Source organism: Schistocerca piceifrons, chromosome 4 (assembly GCF_021461385.2).
Source record: "Schistocerca piceifrons isolate TAMUIC-IGC-003096 chromosome 4, iqSchPice1.1, whole genome shotgun sequence".
NCBI classification, from domain to species: Eukaryota; Metazoa; Arthropoda; class Insecta; order Orthoptera; family Acrididae; genus Schistocerca; species Schistocerca piceifrons.
Genome location: NC_060141.1, coordinates 581043744 through 581065629, shown reverse-complemented (window position 1 = coordinate 581065629; position 21886 = coordinate 581043744). Strand labels below are relative to the sequence as shown.

Below are 21886 nucleotides of genomic sequence, written 5' to 3'. Positions count from 1 at the left end.
ACAGTCGTGGGATTCCCAGGCTATGCAACAGGCACTGGAAGCTGTAAGAAAAGAAAAGATGTCCTTTACAACAGCAGCCAAACAGTTCAATGCTCCAAGAAACACACTTAAACGAAGATTCCAGAAGAAAAATCGTGATGCTATTGAAAATAAGACGATTCTTGGAAACTTTAGATGTGTTTTCAACGAAAAGCAAGAAGAAGAACTTAGCCATATTTTTGACATGGGACGAAGATATTATGGCATATTAGTTACTGATTTACGACACTTGAGGTTTCAACTTGGTGAGCGGAATAATCTACCACACCCATTTAATAAAGAAAAAAAGATGGCAGGCAAGGACTGGGTGGCACAGTTTCGGAAAAGACATCGAAACATAAGCCTTAGGAAACCAGAATCCACATCAATGGCCAGGGCTCAGGGCTTTAATAAAGCTAATGTGCAAAGATTTTTCAACGTTCTCCAGGAAGTGCAAGAAAAACACTTTTACCCTGCTCATAGAATCTACAATGTTGACGAAACTGGTCTAACGACAGTTCAGTCTAGAAATTTCGAAGTTTTCTCTTGTAATGACAGACGCCAAGTTGGTGCTATTAGGTCAGCAGAAAAAGGTTTGCTTTCAACAGTAGTCATACGCATGTCTGCAAGGGGGGCATTCATTCCGCCCTTTGTGATATTTCCCAGACAAAGAATGAAAGTTGAACTTCAAGATGGTGCTCCTCCAGGAACCGCATTTACCTGCCATCACAATGGGTGAATATTTTCATGAAGTGGTTTGATCATTTCTTGGATTACACAAAACCTACGGCTGACGATCCAGTATTACTTATTCTGGATGGACACACCACATGTCAGAGAAAATCACACAACCGTAGTGTGTTTGTCACCACATTGTAGCCACAAACTACAACCTCTAGATGTATCATTTATGGCACTTTCAAAACATTCTATGCCAGAGCTTGTGAAAAGTTTCTTCGAAACAACCCAGGAAGGGTAATAAGGCCAGTATTGCACTATCAAATTTCTGTGTCAAATATCTTTGTCAAAAATCTTTGTCAAAGATATTTGATGGTGTAATAGGAACTTTGTCAAATGTCGTTTAATATTTGATCAAATCTAGGGCCTCGCTGTAGATTTGATCAAAGAAATCGCTTGTCTTCTGTTCACTGCAATGTGACATGTTACCACATGGAGCGCTAGCATCGCTGCAGCGTTCTGTCGTCTGTAGTGTTTTTATAAGTATTGCCGGCAAATACAATTGGTGTGTGCCGACAACTACAAAATTAATAGAGATGTATGAAGCTGATGAGGCGCTTTACAACGTGAGGCACCCTGAATACAAAAATAGATTAAGAGAATTGGGGACCTAACATAACATAACATAACCCTCTCCATTAGCAAGGAATCGGAGTGTTATAGTGAGCCTGTCTTTTGAAGATGTAGCAGTTCTTAAGTGAATATTGTGCTTTGTGATATGAGGATACACTTCACTGATCACATACAGAAATGTATGCTCATCCATTCTTAAGTAATTGATGTACGACTTGACGTCTTCTACTGTAAACTCACGTAACAAGTTTTGTTGAATGCTTTTATCGTGTCGTCGTAAAACCCACGACCTCACCCAGATTAGATTAGTTTTTCATTCCATAGATCCGTGCTGAGGAGATCCTCGTGGATGTGGAACATGTCAATTTTTTTAAGCTGAAATAACAATACTAATAGTATGAATAAATACATCATTTGTTTGTACTAAAAATTTCGTCAGTGGAGTAGAAGGAGTTGGCCACTAGTAAGTCTTTCAGCCTCCTGTTAAACTGGTCTTTATTTGTAACTAAATTTTTTATGTTTGCTGGCAAATTATTGAAGATGAGTGTTCCGAGTAGTGGACCCCTTTTTGAACTAAAGTAAGTGCTTTTAAGTCCTTGTGCAGATCATTTTTGTTCCTGGTATTGTATGTATGAACTGAGTTGTTTGTTGGAAAAAGAGATATATTGTTTAGGAAAAATTTTATTAAGGAGTAAATATATTAAGAGGCAGTAGTTAGTATACCCAGTTCTTTGAAGAGGTTTCTGCAGGACGTCCGTGAATTTACTTCACAAATAATACGTATTACACTCTTTTAGTCTCTGAAAACTTTTGTTTGACTTGAAGATTTACCCCAAAATATTATACCATATGACATTATGGAATGAAAGTAGGCGAAGTGTGCAAGCTTTTTCATTTTTATGTTGCCTATGTCTGCTAACACTCAAATTGCAAATACAGATTTGTTAAGGCGTTTCTGTAGTTCTGTTGTGTGCTCCTCCCAACTGAATTTATTATCAAATTGTAATCACAGGAATTTAAGACTGTCAACCTCGTATGTATGGTTCCTTTTTTTCCCCCACTTCTTTTCCGCATGTGCACACAATGCAATTGCGGTACGTGCAACTGCTGCGGTTAATAACAAGTTGTTGTCGGCCATCTTGAACTTTGACGAAAAATTTGATGACAGTGTAATACCCCTTCTAGCGATACGTCAAAGATCTTTGTCAAATATATTTGACGGAATATTTGATCACATCTTTGATCAAATCTTTGACAAAGAAATTTGATAGTGTAATACCGGCCTAACACAATTCCAAATCAGTAATCTTCTTGGAGAGGCATTCCTGCTGGCAGCAGTACCATCTACAGCGATTGATGGATTTCGTAAATGCGGGATTGTCCCTTTGACTCGTCTATATTTTCAGATGCAGATTTCGTTGCTGCAGAGGTGTGCATATCGGACATAGGCATGATCTGTGGAGAAAACTTAAATGATAATAGAAGGGACACAGTAAATGAGACAAACAATGGAACTGAAGGTGTTAAAGATGTAGTTAATACGTCTATGCAAATTGAAGAAGATGAATTTGATGTTGTAGCAACAAATAGTGAAGAAGCAGTTGATAGTCCTACTACTGAAAATGAAGCTGGTGCAGAAAGGAGAAGTGAGTGGCAATAACAATAATGAGGGCACTTTCATGGCTGACGCAGATGAGAAGGTAACACAGTCAACATCTTTTGCAGTACACCCAAAAAATATTACAGGCCTACCTTTACCAAAATTCAAATTAGGCGAGCAGCAACAACAAAGAAAGTAGGGGCAAAGAAGAGGTCAGGCAACGATGATTACCTCTAGCCCTTACAAATCCGAGCTGTTAGAAGATAAGGCGAAGAAGAAAAAGCAGACCAAGAAAAGAAGAACAAACCCCGTAGAAAGAGAAATGACTAACACGTCTAAACCAGATGTTGAAATAAAAAGGCCTAGCAACAAAGTAAAAGTGCAAATAGGAAAGCTAGGAGTAAAGTGCAAAAAGCAGCTTTTTGGAGAATACAATGAAGAAGAATACAGCAAGGAAGATAAGGACACTGAATGTTTCAATTGTAATGAGGCTTAATCTAAAGACACACTGATTGCAAGCTGTGGGCTCATGAAGAATGTGCCGGACGTGGTGAAGATGACGACATGTTTGTGTGTGAATATTGTAGAGATAAGTGACTTATGACCCTAATTTGACTTTGATCTCATGACAAATGTTTCACTGCAACTTGGAAAGTAAAACTATTAACGTTTTGTATAGTTTGGTAAATTGTTAATAAGTTTGAATATTTTTTCTCAAATTTAAATAAATTTCATTCTGTAAATGTGTAGGCTACGTTCTTCATTTCGCAATTCCTTTCTATTCACTGTGTCCTAAACTTGTTCTTTGAGTTTTTTTTACCTTTTATCCGCCTGTGGCTACTTTGCCCTGCCTACTGGGCAAAGTGGCTATTTTGCAGACATTCGTTTAAGCCCACTTCTCTACTACAGAACAAGGTATTGAGTCTATAATGAAATTTTCACTCTACAGCGGAGTGTGCGCTGATATGAAACTTCCTGGCAGATTAAAACTGTATTCCAGACCGAGACTCGAACTCGGGACCTTTGCCTTTCGCGGGCAAGTGCTCTACGAACTGAGGTACCCAAGCGCGACTCACGCCCTGTCCTCACAGCTTTACTTCCGCCAGTACCTCGTCTCCTACCTCCCAAACTTTACAGAAGCTCTCCTGCGAACCTTGCAGAACTAGCACTCCTGAAAGAAAGGATATTACGGAGGCATGGCTTAGCCACAGCCTGGGGGATGTTTCCAGAATGAGATTTTCACTCTGAAGCGGAGTGTGCGCTGATATGAAACTTCCTGGCAGATTAAAACTGTTTCAGGAGTGCTAGTTCTGCAAGGTTCGCAGGAGAGCTTCTGTTAAGTTTGGAAGGTAGGAGACGAGGTATTGGCGGAAGTACAGCTGTGAGGAGGGGCGAGAGTCATGCTTGGGTAGCTCAGTTGGTAGAGCACTTGCCCGCGAAAGGCAAAGGTCCCGAGTTCGAGTCTCGGTCCGGCACACAGTTTTAATCTGCCAGGAAGTTTCATATCAGCGCACACTCCGCTGCAGAGTGAAAATCTCATTCTGGAATCAGATAGAAGTCTCTATGGTCACACTACCATGATCGTTCGCGAGTCCCATTGCTGCTGTTTAGCTCGGGAGAAGCCAATTGAGGGCAATGGCGCACTGAAGATTTATCACAAACACGTGACTCTCTTTTTACGATTTGTTACAATTAAAAATCAGCTATTGATATATCGATGTTAAAAAGAACTTAGATGCAGATTACAGACATACACACAGTCGGCAAGCGCGACGTATTCCGAAATAAACAGCAAATACTTGTTACAAGGAAGAACAGAAATACCTAACGGTAAAGCGACTGCTTGCGATAAGTGGGAAATCTGGATTCGAGCTCCAGTCCGGCACAAATTTTCATTGTCGCCATTGCATTATACTTCTGATGGTTGTCCATATTCGCAATTGTGAATACATTTCATTCTCAGAAATTTCATTTTTAAATTAAGGCCTATGTATGGTACTAGTCTCGTTCTTCCAGCGTCACACTCGCAACAATGTAATCTTTCGTTTTTTAATCAGACTGATGTCACAAAATCTATCAAAGTCGCATCTGATAGAGGGCACTATTATATGTAAATATGATGAAATACTGCAGAACACAAGAAAAAAAAACACTCCGTCTTCAGGCCACGAGTGGCCTACCGGGACCATCCGACCGCCGTGTCATCCTCGGTGGAGGATGCGGATAGGAGGGGCGTGGGATCAGCACACCGCACTCCCGGTCGTAAGACGGTATTCTTCACCGAAGCTGCTACTATTCGGTCGAGTAGCTCCTCAATTGGCATCACGAGGCTGAGTGCACTCCGAAAAATGGCAACAGCGCATGGCGGCTGGATGGTCACCCATCCAAGTGCCGACCACGCCCGACAGCGCTTATCTTCGGTGATCTCACGGGAACCGGTGTATCCACTGCGGCAAGGCCGTTGCCTTGCAGAGCACAATTTTATTAAATTAATACGAAAGCCCAAGAATTTTTAACAAGTGCGAAGATGGAGAAAAATTGTGGCACCTTGTCGCATACGAACTTACTTCCTTCTACTTCTGACCTTCATCAGTACACTGTACCTTACTTGCTTGAAGCTGCACTATAACTTCTATCTTAACAACGATCTGACGACTCTTTAAAACCGAGATGTTATTAACGATTTTTAATTGCAACAAATTGTAAAAAAGAGTGAATTGTTTGTGATAAATATTAAATCTACATCTACATCCATACTCCGCAAGCCACCTGACGGTGTGTGGCGGATGGTACCCTGAGTACCTCCATCGGTTCTCTCTTCTATTCCAGTCTCGTATTGTTCGTGGAAAGAAGGATTGTCGGTATGCTTTTGTGTGGGCTCTAATCTCTCTGATTTTATCCTCATGGTCTCTTCGCGAGATATACGTAGGAGGGAGCAATATACTGCTTGACTCCTCGGTGAAGGTATGTTCTCGAAACTTCTACAAAAGCCCGTACCGAGCTACTGAGCGTCTCTCCTGCAGTGTCCTCAACTGGATTTTATCTATCATCTCCGTAACGCTTTCGCTATTACTAAATGATCCTGTAACGAAGCGCGCTGCTCTGCGTTGGATGTTGTCTATCTCTTCTATCAACCCTATCTGGTACGGATCCCACATTGCTGAGCAGTATTCAAGCAGTGAGCCGTTATCTTGAATTGCCTCCTCCCGAACTGAGGAGCAGAAACGGGCACCCTGGACTCGCAAAGGATCATGGTAGTGTAACCGTAGAGACATCTATCGGATTGCTTGGTAGTTGTGCGTCCCCGTTCATGTTGGGCCTAGGGGCCTGTGTGTCGAAGCGGGTAGCGGATGTTTTGTTCATTCCCAGTAGGGAGGTCTGCTGCCGTCTGTGCTGTCACTGTTGCCGGGTGTTGCAGCACGCGGACATTCTTCGCGCTTCTTCGAGCCGATCGACGATTTTGCATCCAGTACGCGGGTGACCTGACAGGTCATAGGAAGTGCGCTTACCCACGTGCCCTTAGCGCTAGGATTTCACCCGGAACAAGTCCCGCCCATTCATCCCCCTCCACGCCTATCCAAAGTAGAAGGCCCTCCCCTAAACAGCAGCCAGTTCAGCAAACTGGAAGTTACATCAAAGTTGTTATCGTCACAGTCCAACACATGTTACACTGTGATGAAATTTAGTAATTATAAGAAATTTAAGTCTTTCTGGATAGTAATATAATACGAATGTGTATTATTAAAGAAATAAAAATATTTATAGAGAATTGAAAGCATCGCCAGCAATAGAAAACAAAAAATAACGTGATGTTATTGAAAGGCAATACGGACAAATTTTCATTAACTAATTCACTTATTATAGTACGTTTATTTGAGAGAAACAGCAGAGCAAACATATAATGCGAAAACAATGGTTTTGAATCTCTCATGTCGGTAGGAAAGCCACGGATGCAGTCGACTAACTCTGTTGTCTAAAATGAACGTTATACAGAAATAAGTGAAAGTCGTTTTGTTTATGTAGACCCTCATAGTAGCTCACGAAAATTAAAGAATATAAGAATGCCATGAAGTAGAACTGCCTAATGAAAGCAGTAAGATATTTGCTTATATGACATATTTCGTTAGTATTTGCAGGGGTAATGGGTGAATTTTAACTTTTAAATTCTTCCAATGCCATACCTGCGCATTATAAACGAGGTTATAAAGAATTGTGGCGGTTCTGTGTAATTAGTGTCCTATATGCTGTTGCAAACGTCTCAGGACAATAATCTGTCGTTATTCTTTGTTCTGTCTATTTTTAACCAAAAGATAAATTAATTTCATGTCATTCAAACCATTTTTAAAAATAATAATGATGATGTGTATGTTTGACACAGAGCAGTTAAGACGGTAATAAATGCTGCAGTGTTTCACGGCTGTAAAACGTCCTTCATGCTGTGCCAGCTCTTCTTCCACCCCTAAAACTTTTCAGCAAAACTACTCAGTGAATAACACGCAAAAACAGCCTGGATCGATCTAGCAAGAGCAAAGTAATTTTGATGCCCTCTGGAATTATAGTGAACACTGGTGCTTGTTTGGCATATACTGTCTGAGTTCTAAAAACCGTGGTTCCTCTTTCTCCAAGCAAATTATTCTTTGAGGGTAGGTTTTTCCTGTTTTAGCTTTGGGTGCTTTTTCTCACATAGAAGTATGTTTCTTCATAGGCTATTCATCTGAATACTGAGTTCTCGTATTTAAAGAATTCAGTGCTAAATTATTTTCTCTTATGTTTGCTGTTGAAGTACCTGGCACAGCTGAGGCCAATTGTGCACGTTTTTTGTAACGTGTCTTTTAATTATGTGGCAAAATTTAGGACCTAGCAAGATATTAATTTAACATTCACTCCAAGTGCAGCCAAACGCGGTAAACCACGTGGGTCAACTGAAACCAAGCCCAGGCGCGGAACAAAGACCGGGAAAAACCGGGGGTGAGTGGGCGGGACTTGTTCCGGGTGAAATCCTGGCGCTAACGATTCCTCGCTTACCCCTGGGCAGGAGCCCCTCGTGCAGGAGGCGGGCGTCGAGCAGCAGCGTCGGTAGCAGCAGGCAGAAGGCGGAGGCGAGGTGCAGGAAGGGCGCGGTGGGCCCGCCGTGCGCCCAGAGGCGCGGCGAGGACGCGGCGAGCGCGGGGTCGGGGCGCGCGCCCAGGTGCCGGCCCAGCTTGGCGCCGTCGTTGGCCAGGTTGCCGACGCGGCAGCACGCCGCCGCCACCAGCAGCGGCAGCAGCAGCGCCGCCAGCGCGCACAGCGCCACCTGCGCCTGCACGTCCGCCGACCAGCCCAGCGCCGACGCCGCGCGCACGCTGCGTTGCGCCCCCTGCAAGCCCAACATCTCCTCATACATTGCTACGCTGCCGTGGGTGCAGTGGTTCCCATCGTGGCGGGAATTATTACACTACTGGCCATTAAAACTGTTACACCACGAAGATGACGTGCTACAGACGCCAAATTTAACCGACAGGAAGAAGATGCTGTGATATGCAAATGATTAGCTTTTAAGAGCGTTCACACAAGGTTGGCGCCGGTGGCGACACCTACAACGTGCTGACATGAGGAAAGTTTCCAACCGATTTCTCATACACAAACAGCAGTTGACTGGCGTTACCTTGTGAAACGTTGTTGTGATGCCTCGTGTAAGGCGAGGAATGCGTACCATCACGTTTCCGACTTTGATAAAGGTGGGATTGTAGCCTATCGCGATTGCGGTTTATCGTATGGCGGCATTGCTGCTCGCGTTGTCGAGATCCAATCACTGCTAGCAGAATATCGAATCGGTGGGTTCAGGACGGTAATACGGAACGCCGTGCTGGATCCCAACGGCCTCGTAGGACTAGCAGTCGAGATGACAGGCATCTTATCCGCATGGTTGTAACGGATCGTGCAGCCACGTCTCGATCCTTGAGTCAACGGATGGGGACGTTTGCAAGACAACAACCATCTACACGAACAGTTCTACGGCGTTTGTAGCAGCATGGACTATCAGCTCGAGACCAAAGCTGCGGTTACCCTTGACGCTGCATCACAGACAGGAGCGCCTGCGATGGTGTACGCAACGACGAACCTGGGTGCAGGAATGGCAAAACGTGATTTTTTCGCATGAATCCAGGTTCTGTTTACAGCATCGTGATGGTCGCATCCGTGTTTGGCGACACCGCGGTGAACGCACATTGGAAGCGTGTATTTGTCATCGCCATACTGGCGTATCACCCGGGGTGATGGTATGGGGTGCCATTGGTTACACGACTCGGTCACCTCTTGTTCGCATTGACGGCACTTTGAACAGTGGACGTCACATTTCAGATGTGTTACGACCCGTGGTTCTACCCTTCATTCGATCCCTGCGATATCCTACATTTCAGCAGGATATTGCACGATCGCATGTTGCAGGTCCTGTACGGGAGTTTCTGGATACAGAAAATGTTCGACTGCTGCCCTGGCTAGCACATTCTCCAGATCTCTCACCAATTGAAAACGTCTGGTCAATGGTGGCCGAGCAACTGGCTCGTCACAATACGCCAGTCACTACTTTTGATAAACCGTGGTATCGTGCTGAAGCTGCATGGGCAGCTGTATCTGTGCACGCCATCCGAGCTCTGTTTAACTCAATGCCCAGGCGTATCAAGGTCGTTATTACGGCCAGAGATGGTTGTTCTGGGTTTTGATTTCTCAGGATATATGCACCCAAATTGCGTGAAAGTGTAATCACATGTCAGTTGTAGTATAATATATTTGTCCAATGAATACCCGTTTACCATCTGAATTTCTTCTTGGTGTAGCAACTTTAATGGCCAGTAGTGTATATTTGCTGAGAGGTATATGCAAGAGCTTTCCATTTTGTTTCCGTCACCGAACTAAATTATGAGGTTCATTCAAATGAAACCTGGTCAGTGCGTCTACCTTTGCCTTACAAGTATGGTGGCGCCATCTGTTGGTAGGGGGACTGATGCGTGTGCACCGTTTGATGTTCCATAGCGCCAGTTGGTTTCAAGCCGAACAGAAGGTAGTTATACAAGTTATCGTCCACTACCGAACATGCAGGCGAGTAAAACTCGGATGGACAACTCTGAAACACCCGCTTTACAGTCCTGACCTGGCTCCATGTGACTATCATCTCTTTGGGAAACTGAAAGATTCTCTTCGTGGAACAAGGTTTGAAGATGATGACTCCCTTGTGCACGCTGCCAAACAGTGGCTCCAACAGGTTGGTCCAGAATTTTACCGTGCGGGTATAGAGGCGCTGGTTCCAAGATGGCGTAAGGCAGTTGAGAGGGATGGAAATTACGTGGAGAATTGAAAATATTGTTCCTAAAGGATTTATCTATACACTGTAAAACTTTCAAACATGTAGAATAAAAGATGGATTTTAAAAAAATAGTGTGCTTTTCTTTTGGAGTGACCCTCGTACCCATATAGTCGACTCGCTACACACATGTACTGTGTTGGTGAATCTATGACAGTAAAACTGAAACATATACGCTGAAATATCTCGCGAAAATGCCGTCTACAAGTTGTAGGCAGACCTCGCAATGGATCAGAAATTCCTTCATAATTCTCTTCACAACAGATAACCGAACTGGTTGATAACATAACGCAACAGTAACTATGTAATGGCTACTACACTGCCGTAGGGCTTCTGCGGTAATATTATAGTTAATGGCAGTGGTCAGACACAGAGCATTGGTAGCCTGAAGTCTTCGAGTCTCTGCCAGTTCAGAAGTAGCGAGTCCAACAATGAAGTGATTCACAAACAGTAAACGTAGTGAACGCATCTTAACTAGATTGATTTTAAATGGGGAAGCAGGGTGTGGGTGACATGTCGGTAGGGAGAGGATCATTGCAAGAGAAGCAAGTTTTGTGACGTGTCTACCCCGATTGCGAATAGTCAGCTTCCTTTCATGCTAATGAAAAGGAGATGTAGGTAGCACTTGCGATACACTGAGATTTACTTTATCATTCTATAAAAACTGATTGCATTCAGGGGTAGTGGTAAGATGAAAGTTGGAAATCACTGTCCTAGAAGAGGATGTGATCTCTCGGCGCCGGATCATAGCGGAAAAATACTGCGAAACTTCCTCCTCTTTGATCTGAACTCGGTAAAACCAATGTTCTGGAACTCTGATAATCGAGACTAGTCTATTGTCGACCGCTGAGGTGTCTTTCTGTGTGGTGTTGTGGATGAGGGTCCTGCACATATTGCTGATCGACGATGACAGCCATCTGTGATCCCGAAAATACTGTACCTGACATTGAGTGGATGTATGAGGGGCAGTCAAATGAAATCCGAACGCCCGCCACAACGAGAGCTTGGAATGGTTCCATTCAAAAGCAATCACCATACGCATTAAGACATTCATTCCACTGTTTCGTACAACGCGGTCGGCCCCTGACGTATCCACAACTGCACCCACTCTCACACTTTCTCGTCTGACGGAAACCGACGTGTACGCATGTCTCTCTACAGATAGTCAATGATGAGAAAATCACACGGTGGGACATCCGAGCTATATGGAACATATTGGAGTGTTTCCCAACCAAGTCGCTGTAGCGTAGTCTTCATCCGATTGGCAGCGTGGGGTCGGGAGTAGACGTGCAATAGGATGATTCCGTCGGACAGTTCTCCTGGGCGTCTTGGACTGTATGACACGTCTCAGTTTCTGCAAAGTGTATTTATAGCGATACACGTGAATGTGGTTCCACACTCAAGGAACTCTGCAATCGAAGAAGATCATCATGGCCTTTGCTTGGCAGGTGAGATGTGGTATGTTTCCGCTGTTGGCTTTGCCGTCTGCCGTCGGCCTGTCGGAAAACTGTCGCATGCAATAACACCCGCTTCCACACTGCCAGTCAGACCAAGGCTACTCCAGCGATGCGGCTGGGAAGTTCTACAACATCCTCCATACAGCCTGGATCTATCACCGTGTGATTTTCACATCTGAGGCGACCTTAAGAAAGACATGGGTGAACGTCGGTTTCAGTAGGACGAGGAAGTGCAAGAGTGAGTTCGGTTTTGGATCCGTCAGTGGCCGATCGCACTCTACTATACAAGAATTGATCGTCCCGTCTCCTAGTGGGATAAATGTCTTAACGCGTATGGTGATTACTTTTGAATGGAACCATTCCATGGTCTCGCTGTGGCGGGTGTTCGGTTTCCATTTGACTGTACTGTATATATTACGAGGTGCACCTGAAGATGGAGCTGGTAGTCCCGAAATCGATTACGTAATAAAGAAATTAAAAACGGTTCTTGGAGCCATAGGCTAGTTTATTTACAGCTGTCAGCAGCATTCGCACTACCCAGTACGATGGAAAGTCAAAATGACGATAAAAGTAACAAAAAGTACCAGAAATTACATTAACGTTAGAATTGAAATAGAAAGTGTGGGCCCCGTTGTGGAAGAAGTGAAGGCATTCTGGTATTTCGGAGGCAAAATAACGCGTGATGAATGAAGCAGTACGGTATAAGAAAGAGACTAGCACAGGCAAAAATGGATTGTTCGCCGTAAAAAGTAGAATTGTACCGAACACAGGCCTTCATTTGAGGAAGAAATTACTGAGGATGTTTGTCTGCTGCGTAGTATTATATGGAAGTGATTCGTGGAAAAAAAAAGGAATCGTTGCATTTCAGATGTGGTGTTGACAATAAGGCGGACTGGTAACATAAGGAACGCGGAGGTTATCCACAGGATAAGCGAAAAAAGGAATGTGGGAGAAACGATAGTAGAAGAAGGGACAGGATAACAGATCACGTCCTGGGCGAATCTGTGTACTCGTCTTGTTGCTATTGGGTAGGCTGGAGCTAAAGTGCGTGTCATTTATGACGGCGGCCGAGTTCAGGTTCGTTCTGCGCATCTGACGTCACAAAACACAGTCAGCCAATGAACAGAGAACGACGTTGCCAGAGCTCGACTGCAGTGCAGAGCACGGACGAGTGTCTTCAGTTTTAGAAACATTCAGTCATAAATAAAGTAATTGAACAAAAGCAATGTCTTGATAGCAGACTTTCTTTTATAGAAAGTTTGGAAAAAGCGTTCTTTATACCAATTGCTTCATATTCTATTAATTAATTAAACCAAACGAGATATAAGCCTCCTAATTCAGGCGATAGCAAGGAAAGGTGTTTGTATCAATCTCACTAACCGCTTTTCCGCAATAAAGAAGAGCGGTAATTGTTTATTTCCTATTGTACTTCAACGAAACGTGCGTGATTCATAATCATACCAACAGTGTTTGTCGGTATTTTGCGTGATATTTTAAAGTCCTCCAGGAAAAATAGTGAATGACGAGCTGTGTTAGCGTAATGGTTAAAGTGCATGGCTGCTAAGTGAAAGGTTCTGATTTCAAACCTTGATCGCTGCTTAATATTTTCTTTGTTTTAAAAACAATATTGGAGTGTCTTAATTCATGAATTTTATTCCTTTGAATGTAATTTTTTGAAATTTCTAGTAGCAACTAAAATCGACCATACGGAAAGTATATGCTATGGACTTTTACCTCTGCAAACTCTTCAAAATTTCTTGCAATGGTTTACTACATCTAATGCTGCACAATAACTGCATTGAACATCGAAACAAAATTAAGTCATTTATGGGGGGAAGGTATCAGTCAAGAAGATGTGTAAAAATCAAATTTTTGGGCCAAATAGTTTTTGTGAAATCGAATGATAAAGTGTGTCAAAGCAGTCGGAACACCATGTGTCTGCACAGGCGACCAGTGCAATGATGACAAAATCGCGCACATTGCGGAATGAGGGGAGCACGTCTCTCTAGCAGCGAAAGGGTTAATGCGGCCGTGGTGGCTTTACTTGATAAACTGCGCGCTCCCCTCTAAACGTAAGTTTGCGAACTATACTGTGGCGCTACATCTCTTGGCGCGTACAACTGGCAACGCAGCAATCTCGCGCGTCTGGGCGAGCATGCGCGAACCGCCAAGATAAAAGAATTGAACTATAGTTTCTGATATCCATTGGAAGGAAACTTTGGACCTGCCGCGAGAGAATGTGTCGGTCTTCCTTTAATCCGTCTACATGGGCACCGGTCTTGCTGACCACGCTATTTCCAAGGCGAGCGATTTCCTCAGGATGGTCGGTTTTACCAGAACATGTTTGGAAAAACTTTATTTCCCATTTATTGGCTTTCGGAGAGTGCCGATTCACTTTTATTCAATTTATTGGCTTTCCGGGCGTGTCCATTCAACCATCTCAATAGTGGAATATCAGGTACGACGATCGAACGTAAGGGCAACACAACACACCGTCCCCGAACAGAGAAAATCTTCGACGCGGCCAGGAAACGAACTTGAGTACCTCTGCTTAGCAATTTGCCGGGTTGATAGCGCAGCTACCAAGGCGGACATAGGAAAAACTTGGAAAGCCCTGATAAGAAACACGTCTTTGCTGGCTGCTATTAGTGGGAGCTGGGTTTGGCCAGTGGAGATGTTTGCATTTGTTGCTGAGGCTCATTGGCCAAAAGGCCTGACTGTAAAATAATTCCGCGGAATGGTTTGTAGCTCGCGAAATCGACAAGTCCTCCGGCAGCCCTCGTAACGTGCAAGAGGCAATTTTTGAACCCTCTGGGGCGGAGTTGGTATTATAGATTGTATTTCCAGCGCATGTAGTGATCTGAAGTTATCAAGTTGTCCTTCCCGGGTGGAAAGTTTCGAAAGTGTGTTCAATAGCGTGGGCATGGTAACCAGCTTAATATTTGGCTGTTTGCAACGCGACTCTTGCAGTTTAGCAGGCGTACACGTGTAGCAGAGCGTGGAGTCGTTAGCCGCCTGGAGGTATTGTTCGCGAATGAGGCGGGCTTGGATAAGTCTAAAGGAAGTCCCAAATTCCTTTGTTCCAGTAGTATATTTAAGTGTGGTGTTTTTGTGTGCATCCTTCTCCTTTTTGAATTTCGACTTTTATCCTGTTTTGTTTGTAGAGGAGATTATAGGTTGCGAAGGAGGGGGGGGGGGGGGGGGGAGAGGGAGCTAGAGATCATTTGAAACGCCGTTTTCGCTGTTTGCATTGCTCGTTTTCCAATCCAGTGGTCGAATCCGAGAGTCTTTTGATAGGCTGTTGATCAGTGGTATCAGAGTAAAGTCGATATTAATGCTGTATCGTAAGTCAAAGCGAGGCTGGGGACCCTTATTAGACTGATAGTATGTGTGTAGTAGTGTATGGAATTAATCTGGGTCCATTAGTAAACGTATCCGATCAAATCAGCGGAACATTGAGTCGTGTAATTTATCTCGTGCGCTGCTCATCGCTACGTGTGTGTATGTGTGTGCTCAATTTGGACTTCGTGCGGCGCAGCGAGACGGAAGATACATTTCAGTTGCACATGTTGTAAGACATGACAAAATAGCTGCTATTGTACTAGAGTAGGCATGGCCAACCTCTGGCTATCCGCGGGCCTGTTTCACATGCCCACTTAAGCTCGTGTACTGCCTCGTCACGTGATACGACGGCAGCAGTCCTAGATAAAGTCAAAACTATAGCACCCGTGAAGTTAATATTTGAGAGGTAACAAAATAATGTGAATGGCGCCCTTTTCCGACAAGCCAAGCCCAGCCAACAAGTTATCTATCAAAATACTGGCATCTAAGAGTACATGCATATTATGTTCATCCAGAAAATAGTTAAATTGATGCCACCGAGAAGAAAGACGAAAACTGTGAACTACGGCGACATCCAAAAAATCTAACATGTTGGACGCTGTGAACTCGACCAAGAGCCAATAGGAGTGACTTGCTAACAGGGTACCTATCGAGCGGAAATGAAACACAGTTTTACAGCATTTTTTTAAATTTAAAACAAAAAAGCTTAGAGAGCCATCCACGGAAACCAACGTTGGCTAACTTAACAATTATCTGTAGCATAGCCCAGGTAATTGCTAATAGTTAGGAGACTTTTTGGTTAAATTAAAAAGTATGGATGCCATAAAACAGTGTTCTCATTTTTACCGTTGGCTGCCGTACCGCGGTATCAGCGTTCCCTTCATGTAAGTTCGAAGGTATAGCACCCGTGACGTCAGTGTTTATCGATAAAAATTTTAACTCAGCCCTAAGATTTTCGACTTGCCATCGCATAAATTATGTATCAAAATACACCTTTGCAAGAGAACATGAATATTATCACACATAGAAGCTCTCAAAATTAAACACAAGAATGCAGGACAACAAAATGAGTGAAACGTGAAATGCCAGCGCTTCACCGTCTCCCATGAATTTCTTCGGCGGAACAGAATGAAACTAATGGCGAGCCACATCCGGTCTTAGGGCCGCTGGCTGCCCACCCGTGCACCAGAGGGAGACGTAGCGACAAAAATTGTGGGGGAAGACAGAGATCTGTACGTACCCTACAAATAATTGAAGACGCTGAGTGTAAGCGCTGCTCTGAGATGACACAGGAGAGCAAGTCTTGGCAGGCCTCATCAAAATAGTGTAAAGACTGATGACAGAACATAAAGTGATCCGACATTCTGTTACGTAATGCCCCCGTGACCGAGGCCCACGAGAAAGACAGGCCGCGGCGCGTACGTCACGAAGGTAGTGCTGAACTCGTTCGCTCAGCTCAGCAGACAAAATGCGTTTCTAAACCCGTTAACTCGCAGTTGGGCGTGTAAATATTAACGAGAATTGCATCTTCCACTGGATTCTGCTACTATGAAGTCTTTCTTATTAACAGTACTACAGCAAAATTTAATTTAAGATCAATACTCGATATAAATGGTATAACCGCGTGTTTATAGCATTTAGTCTCTTCTGTTTAACCCTTTCGTGGGCAAAATTATTGAGCAGTTTTTTTAATGAATGGAGAGCAGATAGTAGTTAACAGATAGGTATATTTATCATACAGAATATCAAATTTACTCCAACTGTGAAAGTGAGGTCACACAACAATGTGGGAAGTATTCTTCCATCTGCCCTTCCTTGGAGTTAAATGACTAAAACAACTTTTTCAATATATGTCATATTTATTTGATAAATTTACTTCTTTTATTACAATGATTGTTCACAATTACTTGCCACGAAATTTTCTGAAACATGGGTCTATGCAAAGTGGTATTTGACAATAAGTACAAGCACAGCGAGTGCTGTTTTCCGCAGCTTTGGTACCACAATGACGGCACGTCCAGTGGGTTTCTCCTAAAATGGGTTGATGCTCCCCTACAGCCACATGACGAAAATCTTCAGGTACTTTACCCCTTTTGCCAGAAAGACAGGTTTTTGTCCACGCCTTTTTTGGTATGAGAAGCCAGCGATCAACTGTCTGGCTAGATGGATCCTGTATGTGAGCTTATCATGCTGTCCACTTTCTCTTTTACTTATTTTCCACAGGAGAAAACTGTTCACTGTAGCAACGTCCACCAGGAAATAAAATATTCTGTGTCACCATTTTACAGAACGTCTGCCAATAGCATACCTTTCTCGTAATTGATCAAACTTATCGACACCACCCATTATTTTGTTGTATTCTGCCACAACTTCAGGACAAGAAATCTCTGTACTAGTACCATCCTTGTTTTTCCTTTTCACTGTGGCTGTTTCTCATGTGTCATGAATTGAGGACGGGAAAGTAACTGGACGGTTATCCATCCATTTTACTGTAGAAATGGCTCCTTTTGTTTCAAACTGGAATTCTCCTCGTTCCAATTTTACGTTTTCCTTCATAAATTTGGGTAAATCTAAAGTATTTACCTTATACTATAGCGTTGAGGAAAAAATCACAAAATGTCACGTAAGCAGCACTGAAAGGCTCCTCTACAGAGCAACACTCAGCTATACAATGCCTCTGCGCGAAGGTACAGCAAAAATGGCGGGAACTTCCGATTGGAAGTAGCACCCTATACTGTTCACTAGGTGGTAGCACCGTACAGAGGTGGGAACTGTGAATCCCACGGGACTAAGAGCGAGTTCATTGTAGTGGGAAGCATCTTTCCCACGGCTCACGAAAGGGTTAAGAGTACTCATTACAGGCTGGAAGTGGTACCTTACGCAACTGATAATCATTTTAGGATGATTTTATTTTATTGTACGCCAGTACAGCCGTAACAAATTATAAGTACAGAATGAGATTTTCACTCTGCAGCGGAGCGTGCGCTGATATGAAACTTCCTGGCAGATTAAAACTGTGTGCCCGACCGAGACTCGAACTCGGGACCTTTGCCTTTCGCGGGCAAGTGCTTTACCAACTGAGCTACCCAAGCACGACTCACGCCCGGTCTCACAGCTTTACTTCTGCCAGTATCTCGTCTCCTACCTTCCAAACTTTGCAAAAGCTCTCCTGCGAACCTTGCAGAACTAGCACTCCTGAAAGAAAGGATATTGCGGAGACATGGCTTAGCCACAGCCTGGGGGATGTTTCCAGAATGAGATTTTCACTCTGCAGCGGAGTGTGCGCTGATATGAAACTTCCTGGCAGATTAAAACTGTGTGCCCGACCGAGACTCGAACTCGGGACCTTTGCCTTTCGCGGGCAAGTGCTCTACCAACTGAGCTACCGAAGCACGACTCACGCCCGGTCTCACAGCTTTACTTCTGCGAGTATCTCGTCTCCTACCTTCCAAACTTTGCAGAAGCTCTCCTGCGAACCTTGCAGAACTAGCACTCCTGAAAGAAAGGATATTGTGGAGACATGGCTTAGCCACAGCCTGGGGGATGTTTCCAGAATGAGATTTTCACTCTGCAGCGGAGTGTGCGCTGATATGAAACTTCCTGGCAGATTAAAACTATGTGCCCGACCGAGACTCGAACTCGGGACCTTTGCTTTCGCGGGCAAGTGCTCTACCATCTGAGTTACCGAAGCACGACTCAAGCCCGGTCTCACAGCTTTACTTCTGCCAGTATCTCGTCTCCTACCTTCCAAACTTTACAGAAGTAGCTCAGTTGGTAGAGCACTTGCCCGCGAAAGGCAAAGGTCCCGAGTTCGAGTCTCGGTCGGGCACACAGTTTTAATCTGCCAGGAAGTTTCATATCAGCGCACACTCCGCTGCAGAGTGAAAATCTCATTCTGGAAACATCCCCCAGGCTGTGGCTAAGCCATGTCTCCGCAATATACTTTCTTTCAGGAGTGCTAGTTCTGCAAGGTTCGCAGGAGAGCTTCTGTAAAGTTTGGAAGATAGGAGACGAGATACTGGCAGAAGTAAAGCTGTGAGACCGGGCGTGAGTCGCGCTTCGGTAGCTCAGTTGGTAGAGCACTTGCCCGCGAAAGGCAAAGGTCCCGAGTTTGAGTCTCGGTCGGGCACACAGTTTTAATCTGCCAGGAAGTTTCAAATTATAAGTAGACCCATGGACTTCCCATCATTAGGGTCTATAGGACTAATAACAGTAAAATTCCATAGTAGCGGATTCCAGTAGAAGATTCAGTTTTCGTTTGTACGGACACGCCTAGTTACGAGTTAACAGGTGTAGAAACGTGGTTTGCTGCTGATTTGAGCGAGCGCAGGACTAGCTTCGTGACGTACGCGCCGCAGCCTATCTTTCTCGTAGGCCTCACCCGTGACTGGGCTTTCGACTCATGTTGCTCTGGTAAAGGAGGAGCAGGCCCCCGAACACACACACACACACACACACACACACACACACACACACACACACACACACACGCACACACACACACACACGAGCGCGCGCGCGCGCACGCCATGGACGCACCTGAACGGCGAGGAAGGCCTGTATGGCGCCGGCCCAGAGGCCGTACCAGATGCTGCAGAGCCCGTTGGCGCGCGGCCGGCAGCCGCCCCTGCCCGCTTCCTCGTCCCGCCGGCGCTTCAGCAGCGGCGCCGACGCAGACGTCGACGACGTCGCCTGCACCGCGTGCTGGCGCGAAGGGCCCGCCGACAGCGACGACTTGAGCACACCGCCCCCGCCGCCTCCGACGCCGCTCCCGCCGCCGCTGCCGCCCCCAGCTCCGCCGCTTCCGCTTCCTCCGCCGCCAGAGCCGACCTCGCTGCTCGTATCGAATGGCATCAGACTGCCTGTCATCGACATCCTGTCCTGGAAACGCAAACGGAATCGCCGTTAGCGCCTTCAGTTTCGCCTTATCGATGTAGTCACTGTATTTGCCTGTAACACTAACACGACTAAGCCGGTTCATGGTGCGCTGTCCCAGTTGCAGGTTGTCTAACGGTTTTCAGGAGCAACAAAAAATTTATTTTGAATATTTTTTGTAATTACTGACCAAACTTAAAATTTTAAATACGTTGATAATCTACTCATAAAGAGGTGCACTGAAGCGTCAAACGAACTGGTACAGACATGCGTATTCAAATACAGAGATATGTAAACACGGTTAATACGGCGCTGCGGTCGGCAACACCTATATAAGACAAGTATCTGGCGCAGTTGTTAGATCGGTTACAGCTGCTGCAATCGCACGTTATCGACATTTAAGTGAGTTTGAACGTCGTGTTGAAGTCGGCACACGAGCGATGGGACACAACATCTCCGAGGTAGCGATGAAGTGGGGATTTTCCCCTACGACCGTTTCACGGGTGTACCATGAATATCAGGAGTCCGATGAAACATCAAATCTCCGACATCACTGGGGCCGGAAAAAGGTCTTGCAAGAACGGGACTAACGACAACTGAAGAGAATCGTTCAACTTGACAGAAGTGCATCCATTCCACATATTGTTGTAGATTTCAATTCTGGGCCATCAAAAAGTGTCAGCGTGCGAACCATTCAACGAAACATCATCGATATGTCAGAAGTATGTCAGAAGAAGCACGCAAGAAGCTCACGTAGAAGGAAAGGCACTCTTCCGTCGCTCGTGTGCATTTGCCAAGCATAGCCAAGCCTAGAGGACGTACAGGGACTTCAAAGTAACTAACCTCTTTCAAATAACTAACCACTATTGGAAAAATCCAAGAAACATTATAACAACTGCAGCAAAGGAAACAATTGTTATATTACCAAAAATAATACACAGGCGCATTAAGAACAAAATTTTAGTCAATTTAGCTGAGTACCAATTTGTCTTCCGAGAAGGCAGAAGCGCAAGTGAGGGTATATTATGTCTTCGGAGGGTAACTGAAGAAAGCATTAGGGTCGAAAGAAAAAAGTTACACAGCTTTTGTACACCTTCGACACTGCAACAAACTTATCTAAATTCTAACTTGATTGATCTAGACTAAAGAGATAGAAGAATGAAGAAAAAATTTTACAGATAACACACAGCGACAGTAAAGTAAAAAATACACAAAAAGAAGCTAGAATTAAAGGCGTCAGACAAGGATGCATCCTCTCTCCATTCCTATTCGACATCTACATAGACTATGCAATAAATGAGTGCAAAGAATACTGTAAAGATAGCAGCCTAAATGGAGAAAGAATGCACAAACTGAAGTTTGCGGATGACATAGCTGCGACAGCTCCACATGAAAGAACTCTCCAAAGAATCTTGGAGGTTATGGATACAGTCCTAAGGGACAAGAACAAAGTAGAGATTACGAAAAAAAAAACAGAAATAATCATGCGTTCCAAGAGGTCAAAAGAAGTAAACATTAATATTAGAAGAAATAAAAAAAATAAGAATATTTAGGCGGTAACATAACAGAAGATGAAAGAAGCAAAGAACACATAAAGCAAAGATTTAAATAAACAAAAGCAACATTCATGAATAAAAAAAGAGATTTGTTGAAACAATGTAAGTACTGCAGTGAGGGAAAAGATGGCCGAGAGCTGCTGCATTTGGAACTAATTTGTCTGTGACTGCGAAACGTGGACAAGAGGCAAAAATGAAAGGAAATCTCTTGAAACGTTCGGTGTATGGTGCTGCAGACACCTGTTAAGGACAAAACAAACAAATAAAACCACCAACCGTAAAGTCCTGCAAAGTACCGGCGAGACAAAGTAAACAGGGGTGGATTGGTCACATAATACGACACAGGCAGTTTCTTGTAAATGTTCCAGAAATAACATTAGAAGAAAAG

The 21886-nt window shown here is 44.3% G+C and overlaps 1 protein-coding gene, 1 long non-coding RNA gene and 1 pseudogene across 2 annotated transcripts in view; all 3 read right to left on the bottom strand.

Moving 5' to 3' along the window:
* LOC124796023 (protein tincar) overlaps window positions 1–8312 on the bottom strand; it is a 43949-nt gene extending 35637 nt beyond the window's left edge. Inside the window, exon 1 of the mRNA XM_047260107.1 lies at window positions 7955–8312. Within this exon, the coding sequence (XP_047116063.1) occupies window positions 7955–8312 (358 nt within the window). The remainder of the gene's footprint in view (window positions 1–7954) is intronic.
* LOC124796508 lies at window positions 5279–5395 on the bottom strand (annotated as a pseudogene).
* Window positions 8313–19819: 11507 nt separating the features above from the next.
* LOC124795438 overlaps window positions 19820–21886 on the bottom strand; it is a 511127-nt gene continuing 509060 nt past the window's right edge. The window contains exon 4 of the long non-coding RNA XR_007016693.1: window positions 19820–19948. This is a non-coding gene — a long non-coding RNA (uncharacterized LOC124795438). The remainder of the gene's footprint in view (window positions 19949–21886) is intronic.